Here is a 21,267-nt window from a genome sequence, read left to right on the forward strand (position 1 = left end):
CTGCCATGTGGTTTGCTTGTTAGATACTTGCCCTAATGAGCAGCTGAACAAGTATAATTAAAAAAATATTTACCTAATGATGTGTATATAAATATTTGTAACACTGCTAATATAATTTTATTGCTGACATAAACAGTACTGCAACTCAGTGGTGTGAGTGAAGACCAACAAATCTGCAAAGTCTTATAATGTTTTGAAAGAAGTGACTGGAGAGTTCTTGAAAAGCTCATAAATGATGGACATTGAACCCCCCCACCAGCTTGTTCAAAGTTTATTCTGTTGCTTTGTAGAATTTATCTGGAAATGGTTCTAACTACTATTAGTTTTCCAGTTTCTGTAAAATTATTTGTGTTCATGACACAGACACTGAAAAACATCAAGAAGTGTGACTTCAGTTCAGCCATTTATATAGTGGAATTGTTAGGTCTAAATACTGTGTAAAAACAGAATTTGAACCGTACTTTCACATTTTTATTTTTATTTTTTTTTGTTAAATCATGAACAGTTACACTGCACTGGTGAATCTGCATCATTCTAATGGTATAATTTAACATTTACATGTTTGGGTCTAGTCAACATCATCATTTCAGACACTGGCATTTTAATGGCAAACATTTATTATAATTCCATAAACTATAGAGCTTGTAAGATTTACCAGTATATTATCAAATAATTTATTGGTTAGGGAATGTTGTTTATGTTACTATAGTTTATACTGATGTTTTTTGGGGAACACTGAAGCCTAATGCATAGTAAAGAGGTTGTTTTAAGTCTAAACCACACACAGTTATATGGTAACTGGCCAAAAGATCATCTATTTTCAATTTTTAGTCGAAATAGGGAATTATGACATTGTTTTTAAATGTGTATTTTTTTTCAGTGGAGCATTTTTTCACAAACAAGTAGCATATTTTCATGTCATTTTTCATATACACACGGACATTGTGCAGCTCATTGTTCATTGAAGTGCCTATGTGACATTTGGCCCGTGTAGATTTTAACTGCAAACTGAGTTTTTGCTTTTTCTTTACAGAAAAAATGAGATATATATTATATACCACCGTTTAATCAAGATACAAGGCTTAGCACATGATCAAGTAGGAAGATTGTTTCAATTCCATTCATCCTCCACAATCTGTTGTTTCAGTACGACTGCTGCAACCCTCCTCCACCCCAGCATCTCATCAGTGTTCAGGTCCAGCTCCTTTGTATATTCTGTATCCCTTCATTGCTGCCTCCGAGCCATGTCATCAGTATCTGGGTCAAGCCCCAAAGAAATCCATTCCTCATCCAATCCTCTTCCTTTCATCACCACCACCACCACCAGTGTCTAGACTCCCCAAATTTTAATGATTGCTCAGTTATGTGAAGAGAATTGTCTAACTGAGAGACAAATTTTTACTCTCATTCTCAAATACTTCAAAGAAAATTACTGGAATATGATTGTTAATCAGTAAACAAAATTTATTCACAAAGTTTTAATAACAATCTAGTTAAAAATGGAAATCCACAGTGATGTAGTAAGTGCACTTTCAGATCAGAGTTAATTCAGCAGACAAGCTATGAATCAGTAGTTTTATGCCATAATTAAGTATGTTTTTATGTATATTTACAAATACAGACATTCAGAGTTCCACTGAAAACTGCAGACAATGTAAAAATTTAAAACAGTTGTTACATCATTATTTGATGCCATGAAAAAACATCATATTGTGTGTCTTAATCTTTAAGTTGAATCACATTATTATATATTATAAATAGTGTAAGAAACAATTCAGTTCAAGTTTTCATGTAAAGATCATCTTGTTAACCATATCAGTGGAGCAAGCCAGAACTCTAAATATCTCTCCTAACAGGAATCAGATGAAATTTGATCATAAAAACAAGCTTTATTTCCACACAATGAGGGTTTTGTTTATGATCATACATAAGAGGCCCATTTCAAATTACCCTAAAATGAGGTTTTCTTCATAGAAATCCAAGTTTCTCCCTCTCTCCCCCCTCCTATAGAGCCAGAGAAGGGGTCTCATTTGTACATTAATCCATTCATTCAGCACGTTTCACTTCTTAATTTTTTTAATGCTCTGTCATATTCTGCAGTCACAGTGTTACTTTTCTTCGTAAATCATGTTTATACTCACAGTTTGTCCACATAAGGATTCAAGTTTAAGAAAAAATAATAGTTCAAATATTTCTGGCATATGAAAGACCTTAACAGCAAAATGCAGACATGTAGAAATTAAATATGAAATATCTATTTGGAATATCTTTGTTTTGGTCCAGCAGAGACAAAGTATTTCAAGTTTCATTAGTAATCCTACACTTTAAGTTAATCAATTACTTGTCACCAAAAACATTGTCTCACGGCTTAACTTCTAACTAAAGGGCAGCAAATAGACTAACTTTAACCTTCAATAAACCAACAAAATAAAATAGACAAAAAATTAAGATCTTGGCCTATAAACTGTGTTAACAGAGCAAATTGATCTATACTACTGTATATCTTGAACACAACAACACTGCTTGTTATTAATTTCCTATACATCCAACTACAGGTGGAAATGTGTTACTGGATGCTGTATCCCTTAAACACCATAACTTTGATGGGCTGTTTTTAAGGTCCAGAGCCAAGTCCTTACAGGTCAGCAGGTCCTAGTACCTTTAGACAACCTATCACTTTAATACTGTTGCATACTCTTATGCATTAAATCTAATTGCAATACTTTTAATACTGCATTGTAGAAACCTGTATAACTTTGGATTATCTTTTCTCAGATGACCTCACACAGTGAGTGTTTTTACTGTACTTTAACTGGATGCACTAGCAGTTATTGTGTGTTTTCCTGTGCGTGTCCCTCTTATCCAGAATAGTAGTTGGTGGGGACGAAGGGCATCTTGCTAACGGTGGCGGGCACTGCTTTCTTCCGGACCTCCACCTGAATGGCTGTTCCATTCTTAGCGAATGCGGCATCCACATAACCCATGGCAACGTTCTTTTTCAGGCAGGGAGAGGGGCAGCCACTTGTCACCTCACCTAAAAAAAACATCAACAAATGTGACTGTAACTTCAAAGTGTTCTTCTCTGGGTTTCAGATTTATTTTATGAGCAAAAAGCTTCAAATCTACTACATGTTCAGGGTCCTACGCATTACATCGATGCACTCCTGTACTCATTTATTCATTAAATAAAGTGTAGGGTTAAAAAAAGTCAGACTTTTATGACCCCTAGTGGTAGTACTGTGAAAAACACAGGTAGGCAAGGTTTGTATAATTGCTGGTTTTCATAGTTAATCTTTTGTGTGTCATTGGAAGAGCTTTTTAACCTTGTGTTTGAATTTCTTTAACATGGGTAACTGATTATTTTATTTTAGAATTCACTCCAGCAGCGATCATTTTTGAGGAACAGTATTGCACCCTTCTTATTTTAAGTATAGAGGTTAGGGCTGTTGCTATTAATTCATTATTCCCAGTCAATTAAATTACATCATTGTGCATCCATTTTTCCTAATTGCCATTAATCTCAGTATCTCCCTGCAGCCGCAGTGACGTTAAATAACTCCATCACTGCTTCTTTAGGTCATTTAACTTAAAAAAAACCTCACAGACAGCTCATTGAACAAGTCAAAAGTCATCTGTATGTTGTGTATACTATATAACATTTCCTTATTTCCTTTTCAGTCCATAACAAGTTCCTTTTTCATGGTTTAATTCATGTCAAAACCTTGCATCATCTATGGGAAGTTCCTCATTTTATTTCAAAATAAATGCAGGTCTGCATCAAATCAAGTAGTCAATTACCCTTGGTTTAAGTCAGTAATAAAATCTAAATGAAACTATAGCAGGTTTAAATGCAAAATGATGGAATGTCAAGATGGCAAAAAGGTGAGATTAATTATGATTAACCAAAGAAATTCTGAGATAAATTGATGTGGGATATTCTAATTTTTTGGTAGCCCTAATTGAGGTCCCACAGTCTTACCTATAACCTTTCCCTCAGGGCTGAGGATTGGTGTGTGTTGTCTGACAGGGGGGCCGGTGGACACCAGACCGACTCTCTTCCTTGCTGTTTTGGCTTTGATTTGAGGTACGATGATGTCAGCACCAGGGAAATCTTTGTTTTGACGTCGACGCTTTCCTAAGTCAGAGACAAATCAAGTCAAGACATCAGTTCAGAGTGACAAGCAAAAAAAACACTTTTTTTTCCAACTGAAGTTACAAATGTCTTCATCCAGCATTTATACAGCCAAATTATAGATTGGAGAAGTTGTGTTAGTTTCCTCAACATGATAAGTCAAACAGTAACTTCCTGAGCTCCTTAATAAGCATTTATTTGCAACCAAAAATTGATGTTTCGAGACAACATGCTCCTTCTCAGACTTGTAAGGAAGTCTAAGAAAGTTAGACTTGTGGCTTGAAACATCACTTGTTGCAAATAAATACTTGATATGGGGGTTCCTGGTGTGCAGGCAATGTTGCAGCATCCCTTTTACTAATAAGCATTTCTTTTTTTTGTTCTCCATTTTTTATAATCACACCATTAACTGTGAATCCATGATGTCTGTGTTAAGAACCATTAACACATATGGTTTACAACAGTTTTGTCACTGGCAACAGCTAATAGAGCAGCTTTAACAAAATCCTGTGGGACAAAGTTCCAGAAGGACAACCATCACTGCTGCAGCCCTCTGCGGATCTGGGCTTGTGGCAAATTGGCCGATCAGAAGCTTCTCCTCCATGCAAAAGACATGAAAGCCCACTAGGAGTGTGCAAAAACCTTTGCGTGAAGGCCAAAGAGGCTTTCATGTGTTTCGCACTGAGGAGAGGCTTCTGTCCAGCCAATCTGCCATAAGCCCAGATCAGTGTAGGGCTGCAGTGATGGATGTCCTTCTGCAACTTTTTCCCTTCTCCACATAGGATCTCTGGAGCTGAGTCACAGTGACCATCGGGTTCTTGGTCACCTCTCTGACAAAGACCCCCTTCCTGATTGCTCACCGGAGATGGAGTCCAATAAACAGAAGCAGCTCAGCAAAGTTAAAGAGAAATGGGAGGAAGCTGAGCTAAATTTTAAGTGTTTTGCAAGAGGTCTGATTACTTATGTCAATGTGATATTTCAATTTTTTATTTTTAACTAATTTTCAAAAAATCTAAATCCTGTTATCACTTTGTTAATTAATGAAAATAGATTATTTTTTTTAACTGTAGCATCAGGCTGCAATACGACAAAATTGAAAAAAGTGAAGGGGGTCTGAACCCTTTCTGAATGCACTGTACATACGTTTTACACATCGTTGTAATAACATTATCAATTGTGTCCACTTTTACAAAAATGGCCATGCATAACAAAGGCAAGGAAAAAAGCAGTACACCAGTAGTAGCTGGTGATGTTTCCATTTGCTCAAAAGTCTATGATTGCCTCCCATATGGTATTGAAATAAATAGCCTGGTACACAGCAGAGTCAAAACAACTGCTAGTTGATTTTATAAAATGTTCTAAGTGAGCTACAGCTGAGCTGTTAACCAATTTGTATTCATTCAGACACAGCCAGGCTAGTTATTTTTGCCCTTATTTATGTATTGAAGGGTGAAATATGTACCCTTCCTCGTGCTCTTCAAAGCTAATGATCTGTTAGCTGAAAATAAAGACAGAATGATGTGATTATAATGTTCTCATGATGCTCTCTGTGCTTGAAAAAAAGAAATAATTTCTTTATTTTGAACTCCTTTTTCTCAATAAACACACAATCTGGTTTAAAATGTTTTGTAATGAACACTCTAATCTTACCTATGGTCCAGACAAGAGTGGCCTCCACAGGTGTTGTGGTCTCATCAATGTCGTTTCCATAGAGACAAAGCCCCGCCTCCAACCGCAGACTGTCCCTGGCACCCAGACCAGCCAGCTTCACCTCACTGTTAGCCAGCAGCTTCTCCGTCAGCTCAACCACTCTTCGATGAGGGACAGAGATCTGAAACACAGAGACACAGGTAGACTGTAGAGCTGGGTCTCCATGTGGAAGGTTTATAGAAAAAATATGAACTAGAAACAGCATAATTCACTACATCAGTGTTAAAATAATGTTTTTAAATAAAGATTTTTTATTTACAAACACTTCTACATTACATATTCGCTCTTTACTCACTATTTATAAAGAAAAACAAATTATTCTGCTTCAGCATGTAACAAGATTCAACTAATAAGCATCTTATTTTGGAAAAGGTCTACATTTCCATGCAATTAAAATACAGAGTGAGTCAAATGAGCATGTTTATGAGAAAGAAAAGCCAAAGACATAAAAGCAAACTCCCACATTCCCTCTGCTAGAGAAAAACCCACCCACACCAATCCTGCCATCTCCTGAGCTCCAGCAGAGTGGGCCGATAAGAGCACGAAAAAGAGAAATCCTTGTAGTAAACAACTAACAGAGACAATAGAGAGGTCCTTAAAAACCAAATATTGTAAGAGTGATTAGCAGTGTTAACCAGTTAAATCACAATGAGCAACAACAAAAGAGACAAATACTAAGGTGCCATTTTACAAAAACAACAAAAGCTCGGCCAAAAGTGAAAGCAGCTGTCTTCAAAATCACCCTGCATATTTAAGATTAAGTAAATTAGTCCATAACAAACACTAATGGTATTTGCAGGTTTTTTGTTTTTCAAAAGAATTAAAATCTTTAACGAACAATTATAAGTTGTTTTATACTTAGTGTACACTGCAAGCACAATTAAATGCTGACCTTTTTGAACTTTCATACTGAATCCTACACTTATTTTTTTTTTGTCCCCAGTTCATGATTTTTACACATGGTTACGTGTTGCACATGCACAAGTGGCATGTGAAAACAAGCAGTTTAAGTTTCAAACACGTAGCACTATTCTTTCCCACCAGCTCCACCATTTTTCTTCTGTTAATGCTTCCACTATCAGCTCTGCAGCATCAGCTTCACCCCTCCATGCTGCCTCTATGACATTAAAAGAGATGTAAAAATCTTAACTCCTTAACACTAAATTCAGTTTTATAAAAAAGTTAAGGAGCAAAGCACGCCTCGTAACCATGTGGCAGGTATTTAACCACACCTTATCTGTTTTCCTCCCCTTTGATCCTGCTCTCACATCCCTCCTTCTTGAGACCCCTCCTTTATTCTTTCCTGTCTCTTGTCTATCCCTTCTTTCCTCTTCCCTTACCTCCATTCCTTCATACCTTCTCTCTGCCCCTGCCCCACCCCTCATTCATATTTTATGCCAAATCAAATTACATTTCAGAATAAAGATTCTGAATCCAATCCACCTCCAAGTGGTCATTGTTGATTAATTCAGTCATTAAACATTTGATAAAAGCCATGTTTGGCTCTATTGATGACGATTTTATCACCCTGATCCAAAAATCTCCAAACTGAAAAATAAAAAAATAAAGTCTGGATTGTTGAGCATATTTTTAAAGTTGGTTAATTCCGAATAAATGCATTAAACACGAGTATATTAAATTCCTCCATAAATAAGTAGTAGAGAAGAAAGAGGAGAAGAAAGCTGAAAGAGTAGTTGAGAGAAAAACTCTGACCTCCACACCATCCTCTCCAGTGTATCCACAGCGGGTGACCCTGCAGCCAGGAACACCAAACACAGTAGCCAAGGCGGATGTCATGAAGGTCAGCTTACTGAGGTCCTCCTTAAGCCCCTGCTGAAGCACCTGAGACATAGATGGACCTGGCAACACAAAAATCACAAATCATCTAAATTTCAAATACATTGAGTCTGACAGACAACATGTTAAATAGTCAATAACAGAGGACTCAGTAAAGATGGAGTTCAATATTTTAAAGATTTGACAGAGTTCAGAGTGCAATAGAAGCTTGAAATCATATGAGAAATACTGGTAAGGGTATTAATAGAGAAAAAATATACATTTTACCTTGTAGAGCAATCAGTGCTTCATCAAGGAACTCCAGGTCCACATCAAAACCAGCAGCTTTGTACTCAGCCAGCCTGGCCTATGGTTAAAACACACACAAACACAAATTAGATAGTTTCTATCAGTGTACCATATCCTGAACATGTATTTAACATATGCATGTACCTTCATATGAGCAGAGTCCTTATCAGCACAGCCAGCATTGGAGACAACGTAGAGGTAGCCCTGGTCTGTCTTTGTTACGATGAGATCATCCATAATCCCTCCTTTCTCATTGGTGAAGAGGGACAAGGAACCCTAGGAGGTGAGGAAGAATAGACAGGGGTTGATGGTGTATACATTCAACAGATTAAGCTGGTAAAGTTATACCAACTCCACATAAAAAATTTCTCTGTGATTCTAGTATCACCAGTAACCAAGTGTTTGGGTGAAAGCTTTATACTAGTTATTGAATAATGTGATCATATTGAATCACATAATATTGCAACTTTAAAAAGTAAGGTTTACAGGTTCACTTTGAGGCAGCTCTTCTTACCTGGTTGTCTTTTAGTTCTGCAATATCTGCAACTACCAGAGACTCCATAAACTTCACCCTGTCTCTGCCATGTACTTTGGTCTGACAGAAAAAGACAAAGAGGATTATGTGAGTATGAATGTTATGAAGTTGGCACACTAAATATTCAGTGAGCAAGGCGACACATGTGTAGTACATATATATGTGTGTGTCAGTTTACACTGGTGTCTCACCTGCAGCATGTGGCTGACGTCGAAGATGGAGCAGTGCTCTCTGGTGTGCATGTGTGACACGATGTGACTGTCTTTGTACTGCACTGGCATACTCCAGCCTGCAAACTCCACCATCTTTCCTCCATGCTCCTTGTGGAAATCAAATAGCGGAGTCTTCTTCAGTGTGACCTGGAGGAAATCAAACAACAGAATGAGTGAACCACCTATGAAATAAAGAATTGGGATGCTCATTCATTTTCTAACTTGAGGAGGAAACTGTGCATCTTTAGATAAAATACTCAATATGATTAAAGGGGTAGCAAAGTAACACCAACAGTAATGTGTAAAAACTGCTCTTACTATTAATCAGTGATAAAAATCTAAACTAAAACATCATTGGATCATGCCTTCACAGCAGTCAGGGTGAAAGCCATGGGGATGGGGATGATCTTAAAGATTTCAACCACCTGGTTGTCTTTGATTTTGATCCATTTTCAATGTTTTTGATTATAAATATGCATTTCTTTGATATAGTTGCCTAAAAATAATATGTATGGTTCCACCACATCTTTTGCAAATACCCTTTATGATTAATACTTAAAATGAATTATGCGAGTTTTATTATTTCATTTCATTTTATAATTACAAGTAAATGGTGCATACTGACTATAAATTGCAAAAAAGTGTAAGAATTAAGTAAAAAATGTTAGAATACAGTTGGCTGGAAAAGCTGTAGCACAGGTGATTTAGATTTGCTTTAAAAAGAATAAAACTAGACAGGGGCAGTTTTGACAAACAAGCCAAAAAGGAGACAAGTGTGTGCTGCCAACAGGGATGCATGACATTATCTGAAAGATATCCGTAGGAGCAGATATTAGTTTAAAAGTGAAAATTTTAGCCCACATTTACAACCAGTATTTTGGCGATGAAACCCCACTTATATTAGCTGTAAATATTGGGCTGGACCAACAGACCTCAGCGGAAGTCTTTTTCTTTGTTCATCATCATTCCTTACACCTTAAAGTGTGTTTTAAGGACTGAAATTTTCTGTTTTGTTCATCCTTAAACTTGTGTTCCAGAAGGTTAAGGTTGCCAGAAGGCTAAACTATGCACTAGGGACAGAGGTTGTGGGTCTGAACTACATTTAAATGTTGGTATTGATATTGGCTGAAATCATTTTTAAATATATGCATAAATTTGAACATCATGGATCTTTAGCTGCTATCAGAAAAATTACATGGTGTGGTTGTGATCATCTGTAATCAAATGCTTCTCTGATCATCACTACAGTCAACATGATGCAACATTGTTATTTTTCAAACTCTAAACAAGGAAAATTATAGTGTAAATATCATAAAAATATAGGAACAAAACAGTGTCAAACTTGAATGAATAAGATGAGAGGAAACTGGACAAAAATATGTCAGATAAATTGGCGACAATTAAAGCTATCTTTATCTAAAATCAGTGAAACCAGACTGAGTCAAATTTGAGGAAAAGGACAACAAACGTATAATCCAAATGAAGGAAACAGGAGGATAAAGGGGGCAACTAAATTACATTTATAAAAACTATTTCATTGAGGTTATTGCACAAAAATGTTTGCACTTTAAGTAGTTACAGGCTGCAAACAAATTAAGTTTGTCAAAATATTAAGCACTGAGTTACTTTAAAGTGATGCAGTCTTCATTATTTTGGCATTTGATTGTATCAGTGTCAGTTAATAGAGTTTTATTAATATTCATTTTTGGCAGGTTAAATCAGTTCAAAGAAAACAAATGTCTTGACTAAAAGGTTAAAATTGGTTTTGAATGCTGACAAAAAAATCAAACTCGTTTTTAAACACACAGAAAAAGCCAATTAACCAGCCTACCATTATCACTTCTCAGGGTCATGTGACTGAATCTGTGTCTTATAAATGCCATGATTGATGATTCTCTGAATTACGCCTCATCTGAGCTTTTACTTCAGAAAGAAGTCGTGTTTTTCTTTTGCTGCAAAGGAAAGACATGTTGCTGCCACTTATATGCTTCTGATTCATTTGTTTCTAACCTGGGGTCCAGGAGAGCGCCAAAGATCTTAGGGGGGTACAAGGCTTTGTCTGCTCTGAGGCAGCAAAAATTACAGTAGATTTGCAAATATTGACTGAAACCATGATAAAGCTGTTACTAAGTCGTTTATACAAAGATTTTTTTAAAAGAAAAGCATGCATAGGCCTTTGTGGGGGTTTTATCAGTGAAACAATTAAAATCTAAATCTGGTTTTTGATGGGAGTGTGTCACTTTTTCTTCTCTCTTGGGTCCTGGGGGGGGCTCTGCTTTTCTAAGGGTACATGTAGGAGGGACTCCAAGAAAAAATGGTTGGGAAACACTGCTCTGATTGTTAGGGATGGGCATGGTACTGGTATTAACGCATGTGATACCTACTGGACCAAATTACCACACAGATGTCCATACTTCATTACCCTGCCACACCAAATAAAAGGCAAGAAAAATGATATGGAAGTTACACAGGTTTCTTTTCTCATCCTATGTTCGACTGGCATCTTAAAATGCTATTTCTGCAAATTATTTAGGATACCCAGATTCCTTTTATTCTCCTGCTAAATATCAACATTATTTTTTTCTCTAAAAAGTAACGAATCAGGCACTGTTTAAGCACCAGGACTGTATAAAAAATTTGAATTTAGCACTGCTATCAGAAAAAAAACTAATGCTACACATACATGTTTCATATATCCATGCATCTTCCCAATGCCTCAACTCTTAAAACACTATTTACCAGGAGGCACTGAGGTTTTTATAACAAATCTAAGGCCCTTCACTCATACTCTCTATGGTCGAGCTCTCTGGCCTTCATTGGCCAATCATAGAGGAGCATAAAAGTGTGCAGGAGTTCTGCAGTTTTTGAGAAATTAAAAACAAGACATTTTGCAAATTCCCAATCTCTCATCATGAATGTATTAATAACACTACCACAAAATTTATTACAATTATGTTTGTAAACTCCAACACTATCCCCTTTTCTCCCCCTGTATTCAGCTCTCTCTGTCCCTCTGACTTCTTACCTTTGAACCAGCTGGTGAAGGGGGCTTATCAGTGCATCATGAGATAGTGTTTGTCGGCACTTTACATAAGACTCAATTTCTTTTGACAAAAGTGTCTGGGTCCAAAGTCAGCTATTACTCTGAATGAATAGATGAGGGGCAGTTATTCTGGTGTAACATGCACACAGACGCTTAGACAGGCACACATGCCTTAACTACAACAGATTAGGGCGCTCCACATGGTTACTGGGACTTTGCTCTCTTCAGCTCTTTTGCTCTTTGCAACACTCGAAGATCAATCCTTGATGCACTTTTATGTTTGACAAATCCACAAATTTACATATTTAGAGAGATGTGTCTAGTGTTCGGTGTATAATTTCAGTTACTTTTATGCATGGAAATAGTGATAAAATGAGATGACAGAATTGCTGAATGAATGGACTGGTTGTGCCTCATATATTAAATAAGCAGGGACTGACAGAGAGCTGACAGCATACAGTAGAGTCAGTCACAAGATGGTTTAATGAAATCATCCTGAGCAGCTCAGTGATGTGAAGCTGAGAGGAGAACAGTCTGTTGGGACAGATGTTAAATTACCTCTGCATGAAATGACAGCAGCTGTGTCAAACTCAGCCGACTGTAACATAAAATAACACTGACAGAGCCCCTGACTCATTTTTATAGAGCACTCCTAGGTTGTGAATCAAAGGTAATGGGGGAAAGTAGTTCAAGCATCCATTTCTAACATTAAAAACTACTGACTCAAATTTTAAAGCCATTTTCTAAACAGAATTTAGTCTAAGAATGCAGGCTAAAGCTACAGCACTTTGGACCACTAACAATGATGAAAGTTTTACGGAGCAGCGACACTTCATGCTCCACTCACCTCCGCACTCGAAGCCTGTCTCTGCTGCTGCCTCTTCCCCGCACATGCAGCTCCGGACACCCGCAGCAAACCATCCCTGGAAGCCCGCAGCCCGAGCCCCGAACCCCCGACCCCGACCAGCAACCGAGCCCACAGCATGCCGCCTCAATCCCCGTAACACTCTCACATAGACTCCGGACAGGCGACACTTCCGCCGTGTTACTAAACTCTATGGACTCCACTATGCTGGTTTACTGCTTTCGGGGCAAAAAAACACACGAAGCGGCAGCAATTGGGGAGCAAAGAATTGTGGGAAATGTAGTGTATTATGCAATCTGCCCAGCGGTAGTTGACCTATTTAAATATGTAAAGGTATGAATAGCCTTAGTAGAGCCCTATATAAAGCTATTACTCATGGTACCATGAAAAAAGAAGAAAAAAAAATACAAAGTGATACAACTACTCTTTAAAATTTCAAACTGAGATTTTCATCCAGCGGCTCTCTTAACACTATTTTCATTCTAACACAAAGGTATGATGTATATTACACATTACATTCTGATTAGAATGTATTTAATTGTTTACATGTAATATAGGCACTGATGGTACAGTTTTTTCATTCATACAGCAGGGTAAAATTTTAATTATATTTGAATGGAATCAGTTCAAATATAAGGTCACTCAAAATAATCAATAAAATTATAACCATTCCATACTTCCATTCTATTAGGCTACTATTATGAAACTATGGAACAATGGTTCAAGAGCCATAGGGCCTGGGGATCATTTTTATTTGGCCTGCGTCAAAGTCAAACATGGCCCACACATAGGGCCCACAGCAGAACATGAAGCCTGCTGACTGTACTTCTTTGTTTGAACACTAGGTGCTGCTGCTGTGCTTATTCTGTAAACAAATATTTTGACAAGTATAATTCAGTTATACTTTTATCCTGACTAAACCGGCATGACAAAGCTAATAGTTAAAAAATTGACAACAAAAGTACCAACAATGTCTTGTATCGTAACACCCTAAAGATAAAAGTATTAAAGCAGTAGAGCAGCATGAGTTGAGCTCATTTTCAGCGCTATCTGCCCCATTTCAAGGTTTGTATCTTCACCTACAATGGATAAGTTTTACCAACTTTAAAACTTTAAATCGCTAAAGGTGGCACACCGTATATCAAAGTGGCCTCAGAGGGGAATTAGAGGGCACGATCACCCCCCTAAGTGCCCTAATGTTTAAAAAAATCACCGCTCAAGTTCCCTCTTGCATGTTACTGTGGTGATTACCAGGACAAAGTACCCACTTTGGTGGCCTCTCAGTGGGAAAAAAAAATTGCTGAAGTGCCTGATTTGTACTCCATAAAGTGACAAAATTTGAAAAATTCTTCTCAAATGACTTCTGATTAAGCACAATTTGGTGAAGTGCCCTCTAAAGAAGTGCTTCCTAAAAAGACAAAAGCTGACAAATGACCCTCTTAAGCAACCTCACAATACAAAAAAAATGTCAAAGCACCATCTTTAGTAATCTTTATGTAGACAAAAGTTGACAAAGTGCCCTCTTTCACTTCCTTTTAGTAGACAAAGCCTGACAAAGTGAACTCTTAAGCGCCCTCTTAATATAAATAAAAATTTGTATTCTCTTTTAAGTGTCCTCAAAAGTTGACGACATTTGACAAAGTGTCCTATTTAGCACCCTTTGAATAAACAAAAGGTGACAAAGGGCCTTCTGAGTAGACAAAATGTGACAAAGTGCCATCTTTCATGTCCTCTAAATAGACAAGAGTTCCCTCTTTAGTGCCCTCTAAATATACAAAATTTGACAAAGTGCCCTCTAAATAAACAAATGTTGACAAAGTGAGCTCTCATGTGCCCTGTTATTGAACAACATATGACAAAGTGTGTCTAGGTTGCCTTTTAAGTGGACTATACATGATAAATGCCCTCCAAAAAGTCTTCCTGGGGCAGAGCGTCCTCTCAGTGGACAAAACCACATGTCGAACTGTGGAAAGAAAATACAAAAAGTGCTTTGAGTTCCTTGGTATAAAGTTCGTTTCCTCTGTCATCCTCCCTGGTGTGTTTTTGTTAAATCTGTGGTTAAAACAGAAGCGCAGTAGCTTTAGTCATATGAAAAATTAAACATTTACCAGGATTTCTAACTGTTTTAATGCCTGCCCCTCAAACATCCTGCATCTGCTGTGACCTGGTCATCCTTATACCTTCCTGTATGCAACCCTCAGTGAACCAAAGTTTGGATATCTCTGTGCTTTGCTCAGGAGAAAGTTGAGAAACTTTTCGAAATATCATAGCAGGTATAACATCAGACACCACATAGATTTTTTAATTTTTTCAATGATACATTAAGGATATGTCTCAGTGATGTTTTTATTTCAATGAAAAGTTAGCAGGTGTTTCTTGTCAGATAAAGTCGCCACCCTTATAACTATTTAACATGTGAGTATTTGTGTCTGTGTTTATCCCAGTGTACCCACCATGCTCTCCTATCAGATCCTTGAGTCATCCTTTGGGCTGGGACACTAATAATACCTCCATGTGTCTGCTGCTATTTTAAGCTTTGAGGGCCTGCAGGGTTGGGTGTGTGCATGTGGGGGTTGGAGGGGACTGAAAAGCCTCCCTCTCTCTCTCTACCCCCCTAATGGGGCAACTAGGGTAGACTAAATTGGAATAACACACACAAACATACTAACAGGAGGAGGCGACAGGGAAGGGAGGCATCCTGCAGTTGCTCAGTGACACACATGCTCATGTGGAGCAGGACCCTGAAGTAAACCCTGGAAGTTCCCTTTTTGTTTTTGTATATCAAGGACTTTAATCGATCTTTCTTTTTTACATTTTGGGATAAAATCTCAGTTCAGTTGGTTGACTTTTGATGCTGTTTGGCTCTGGGATTACTTATGCAGACATTTGTTTGAGAATTCATGGCTGCTTGGCACATGTTTTGGAAATCTGGTGTCTCAGTCTGAGGCACTGAACAACAAGCAGACAATACAAAAATTCTCGCTTATGGTGTCTGAAGGTAGGTGGAAAGAGATAAACATGATTTTTTTCTCTGTACGTGTTTTACTCCAGCAAACCCATTTGTACAGCACAGTTTCTTATGTACAGTCTGGTTAGTTTGTAAATCAGGCAGTAAACCAGTTAATCATCCATTCATTCATTAGATAGGAGCCCAACCTGTCCTTTGTCCTGTGATTCAAATTCCACAAACGCTGTGCCTTTATGGGTTTAACAACCAGCTCTATTATTAGGGTGATAAATCAACAACTCAGTGACCTGGTTTGTTTGTCTCAAATAGAAACCGAGATGATCCGCCTTGTTAGCCTGTCATGATGCAGATTTACATGCCAATGTTCTCTGCGGACAACAACCTCTAACTCCTTATCTTCTCTTCTCTTTCAGACAACCAGACACACCCCTGACTATACAGAACACCACCAGCTTGATTTTTTGGGGACTTAGGTTAGATTAAACTGATCCTAATGGACTGCCGTAGTTGCTAAAGTAAGGAAGCTTTCAATCAAATTCTTAGCATGACTACTGATAGGTCCTTTTTATTAGCATATTGGTCGTGAAAGAAAAAGCCTTATCACAGACAATAAAAAGGACCCAGATGTCTTTAATTGACCTTCCAGTTACTAAAAGCTTCTTCTCTACAGCAAATAATTATATTAGGACCCAAGTTTTTGTGAAGATTTGTAAATAAACCCACGTTGATATGAGTATTTTGTAGATTAATTGTTGTGCTATTTATCAGGCCATGCGCATTTAACTGATGCAAGCTTATTTTTCCATTTTTGTGTAATGATCGAAGGAAGTACTTACTAATGAAAAGTTTAATGAGGTATTGATTTTACCTGGGGAGACAGTGTTGATAAGTGAAGTGCCATCCAGTACTATCTGAAAGTCCAGTAAGAGGAGGCAAGATGTCAAGGCCTCCATCCTCCCAGACCACCCCTCAGTTCTACCGGGTCAGCGAAAGGGATCTCACTGAGATCGAGCTCCATTCAGTAGACTCCATCAATGACCTCCATCGAACGCACCATGACAACAGCCAAAAGGGTAAAAACACACTCCTAACAAAGCCGATACACACTCATACACTCTGTACTGAGCCCAGCCAAAAACACAGACACATATACTGAGCATAGGCCATAGCTCTGGCATAGAGTCGGTTTTACCAGATCTTGACCACATTTCTGCATGAGATGAAGAATTAAAACAACACTAAAAGCTTTTTATGCTGGGAGAGATGTTTTTTTGCTTATCTGCTGACCTGCTTTTGCATGAGTTTTTAGGGAGTAGTTGTGTGAGTGGGTATATAAATTACAGTGGCTGTTAGTGGAGTGATTAGCTTAGACATAGTCAAAGCAGCAGTTATGTCAGAACTGGATGACGTCTTCATTAAAACCAGGGCAAAGAGCCACACTGAAAGCTTTTCATGACAGAAATGATGTATTTTCTCTTCTCCCGGTCTGCGTTGGTGTATTGTGATTGTTTTGGGTGGGGTCTGTCGGTGAACCCAATGGCTGTTGCTGCTGCAGCAGCTGTTAGCTTGGCTGTAGCTGTAGGAAAGCAACAGTTTATTGGGAGCCGGGCCACATTTCTTTTTAAATTAACAGCAAAGAGACACACTGAAAGCTTGTCTTGTAGAGATGACATTTTTTGCATGTCTCATGACTGGCCTTGGCATCAATTTTATTCAGAAGCTCCACCGTTATAAATCTAGAGACTGAATATTTCTCCAATCACCCTCCAAGAATTGTTTGAAAAGTCCTGCCCTTCCCAAACGCTTTCTATGTGAGCTTTCCCAGATGAATGTGACATATATTCATGCAATGGATATTTGAAATTCAATCTGGAGTGTCAGGTTAACAAAACCCCTTAACAGCCAACATAGGTGCACACACAAGGTGAACAAGGCTTACAAAGTTAAATGCGTGTAAAAACTTTATGATTCACATTTACCTTTTACACTGCTCCAATAACCCACAAGTATCTCAAACACAGACAAGAATATTTGATTAGGACTTGTAATGCAACATAACCTCAAAGATCGACCTATACAGCTACAAATGTACACACACCTTGGAGATACCACTCACTAGAACCACCAGGGATCTCTACATACGCACAATATACATCAGCCAAAACTGACCTTTTATTTGGGTACATTGATTTCACAAAGAGCACTGATCAAGAGCAATTAATCAACCACAGACACTAAATCAAAGGGTTGATCTATGACTTCTGATTACACAGTGCAGCAATAGAGAGGTTTTTTTTCATGGCAGGACTAGTGTGGTCTGAGAACACACCATTTACCTCATTTGTCTTAGCAAATGAGGAACATATGCTTGATGGCAGTTCTAGGCTAACCTTGCAAAGCTGATGGATTGGCTAGATTTCATGTCTGTCATCATGCAGATCAATCTTGCAGGGTTCCCAGTTCAAAACAATTGTGCCAGGTCTGAAAATGGACCTGACCAATCAGTGTCATTTGAGGAGAATGAGGCAGTAGCCATGGGCAGGGTTTGGTTGCACTGGGAGAGGGTAGCAATGGCTACTCCCTGAGTAGCATTTAACTCTGATGTAGCCATAGTATTGCAACAGTTTTAACAGTACTGGGACACATTTGTTTATTCAAACAAGAGCAAAGAACAGCACTGGAAGTTTGTCATGATAGAAAATATGTTTTTACTCCCAGCCTGCTTGGGTATGACTTTAATAGTTGGGGGGATTGTACTGTAAGCTGGTATATACAGTGGATACAGGTGTAGCAATTAGCTCAGATGTAGCTATAGTAGAGCAGCAGTTTTACCAAAACTGGGATACATTTCTTTATTAAAACAAGAGCAAAGAGCTACTTTCTTTTAGCAGAGATTGGCCCCTAACTAATGTGACAGACAAAATGTTTGCCAAATCATCTTCCAAGAATTTTTATAGTAAAGTCATTTCCAAACATTTTGTATGGGAGGTTTCCCGGATAAATTCAAATTATATCCTCTGCAATGGATATGCGAAACAGTTCACTAAGCATGTCAGGTCGGTTCTTGGTATAAATGGCCATTTTAACAATCTGGATTTATGTAAACAATTTTTAACAACACCTGCTGTCACATAACAAACTTGTAGGAAAAAACCAGCAGACTTAAAAACTTGATTAATATGAATTTAGACATAAATTAAAAATATCCTGGTGAAATATCAACTGTTTGAGCGTTAACTAGGTAGAAACAAAAACCCCACCAACTCTTGTATGTCCAATTTCAGTGATTAGACCTCCTCGTCCTGCTTACACACCCTCTCTGAATGGGAATCTCTACACATGTGATGTGTCAGCAGCCAATCAAAGAGACCGTCAACTCAGCAGCAAGTGGCAGACCCGTCTACAGGATATGTTAACTCCAAGTTCATCACATGCTTATGCTATGAGCTGTGCTATCATCACTTTACTGCTGTTAACAGTATTACTCATCTTCTACTTTTTGGGTAAGATTTTTTTTTATTTCCTCTAATATTATATAGATATTTCATATTCTTGAAACTTTACATTACATAGCACTTGTTTTGTTGAGAAGATTAAAATGTTTTTATGAGGTTTATTTATTAATGAGGGCATATAGCCTTGTGTAAACTAAAACATAACACTAAAAGCATTGCTTTGTCTCTGTTTCTTCAGTCCAGCAGGGTGGTGCAATCCAGATGCTTACTGAGGCAGTAAGAGAGAAAGAAGCCACAGCAAAAGAGCTTTCACTACTGATCCAAGAGCTACAGGTGCTGAGACATAACCTGACAGCCATGGGAGAAGGAACATGAGCAAAATGCATGAAGTTTAACATTTAATCTTCTTAAAATATCAGCAATGCTGCTGTAAAACAGTTTAACAGAAGACTGCCATGGAGAGGAAATGTTTACCAAGACTTTTTTTTTTTAACTTTAAGACTTTTCCATGACCTGTATAGAAATACCTTTTTATTTAGACTGTATAAAAACATTGACAGAACAAGAGCTTTATCACGATAAAGACAAAAGATTTAGCGCTCCCTGCTGACTGGCTGCAGTAGATCATTAATTCTGCCTCCTCCATGATAACAGATCGGTAACAGGGCACAACGGAAAAATAAATTTAAGGTCAAATAAATTTTTTGTAGTTTTAAATAGTTGATGCAAAATAATTCAGAGTGTAGTGCTATGATGATATTGACTTGAAGGGGTGAATATTTATGCACTTATTTTACATCACATATTTTTATTAAATTGACGTTACTCTGTCAGAATCTGTTTTCACTTTTATATTTAAGAGGGGTCTTTTTTGGCAAAAAAAAGTGAAATTATTTTGACCATGATTGATTTATAAAATCAATAAAAGTATAAAACATCCACAGGAGTAAATACTTTTTATAGGCACTGTACTTGGTATAAGTAGAAAATTGTTCTCTTGTGCCATAGGATGTACGAATGTGATAAAATTACAGAAGAGCACCGATGGCTGATAATTCAGCAGCAAACTGTAAAGTTTGGTTGTATAGAAGCAGCAGAATTTATAGCGATTCCCGATGTTCTAGCACAAGTCACACAATTATTGAGTAATTCACAAACAGTTAACTCCAGTCTGAATATTGTGGGTGTACTTTTGTTTTGGTTATAACCATTTCCTGCTCACAGACAAGGCTGACAAGTCCTACTGTTCCCAAATAAGTGAGAGAAACTAAAAATGCATTCCAAACAAAAACTCAGGTCTCAGGAGGTTAAGATAATTTAAGCTGGGCTGCAAAGAACAGGTGGACAAGTAAATTAAATTGTCCCTTCCACTAGTCTCCCTCAGCCTGATCCAACCCCTGCCCAACCTCAGGCTGCCTCTGTTGTCACGCTGATTCTTACACCCTTCCTCCTATCAGTCCTTCTTCAGGATGATCCGCTACACCATCCTGGCCCCACTCTTACAGCTGAGCTTTATGAGGCCATTGATCTTCTGGGTGCCTTGGAGCAGACTGTATGGCCTAGAGGACCTGACAGCGGACCTGAAGACCCTTATGGTGAACCATCTGATGCTGATTCTGCACTTCATGCTCAGCTTCATTTCCATCTTCATCATCACCCATCAGTCTGCTACAAGCCTTGGAGCAGATTTATGGCCTCAAGGACATGTCAGTGGTTCACCTGCAGTGGATGATGAGGACGGTTCCCTGCATGGGCTCTCTCTCGTGCAGCTCCTAAAGACCCTTATGGTGAACCTGCCTCCGCACTTTGTGCTCTGCTTCATTTAAACCTTCAGCATCTCCTAAGTTACTACTGCTGAAGAAGAGGAATCTGACAGCAGCTCTTCAGAACATGAGGGTGAGAACGAGAATGAAAAGGAGGTGGTAGTTCCCTCAACTTTTGGACACAGCTCCTCAAGAAGACCCAGGGAAAAGAGCAACCAAGATAAATAGGAAGTGGTGGTTCTCGCAACATCTGGACTCAGGTCCTCAAGAAGACAACCCTAAGAAGAGAGCAACAAGAATGAAGAGGTGGTGGTGGTCGCCTCAACCCCTGGACTCAACTTCTCAAGAAGACAACCCTGTGAAGAGATCAATGAGGAGGAGGCTGCAGCCCCAAAGAGATAATCTGAGAACTACCCAGACTGAATCTACAAGAAAAAAGACAACATCTGGCAGGATCGCTAAGTCAGGAGGTGGCCTTTACCAGAGATGGGGACTCGAG

The 21,267-nt window shown here is 38.2% G+C and overlaps 2 protein-coding genes across 2 annotated transcripts; one reads left to right on the forward strand and one right to left on the reverse strand.

Moving 5' to 3' along the window:
- Nucleotides 1–1,473: 1,473 nt before the first annotated feature.
- On the reverse strand, nt 1,474–12,747 carry amt (aminomethyltransferase). The gene is made up of 9 exons (XM_041799598.1): nt 12,565–12,747; nt 8,654–8,821; nt 8,442–8,522; nt 8,072–8,203; nt 7,907–7,985; nt 7,556–7,701; nt 5,783–5,963; nt 3,980–4,135; nt 1,474–3,034 (listed from the first exon to the last, which is right to left on the reverse strand). The coding sequence occupies exons 1-9, from the start codon at nt 12,700–12,702 to the stop codon at nt 2,859–2,861; spliced, it is 1,257 nt and encodes a 418-aa protein (XP_041655532.1). The 5' UTR covers nt 12,703–12,747; the 3' UTR covers nt 1,474–2,858.
- A 2,518-nt stretch (nt 12,748–15,265) lies between these two features.
- Nucleotides 15,266–20,831, forward strand: si:dkey-20d21.12 (uncharacterized protein LOC556245 homolog). The gene is made up of 5 exons (XM_041798681.1): nt 15,266–15,580; nt 15,964–16,623; nt 18,835–19,053; nt 19,244–19,338; nt 20,463–20,831. Exons 2-5 carry the CDS (start codon nt 16,488–16,490, stop codon nt 20,829–20,831), a joined length of 819 nt encoding a protein of 272 aa, XP_041654615.1. The 5' UTR covers nt 15,266–15,580; nt 15,964–16,487.
- Nucleotides 20,832–21,267: the final 436 nt, after the last annotated feature.

This window comes from Cheilinus undulatus, linkage group 11 (genome assembly GCF_018320785.1).
Source record: "Cheilinus undulatus linkage group 11, ASM1832078v1, whole genome shotgun sequence".
NCBI classification, from domain to species: Eukaryota; Metazoa; Chordata; class Actinopteri; order Labriformes; family Labridae; genus Cheilinus; species Cheilinus undulatus.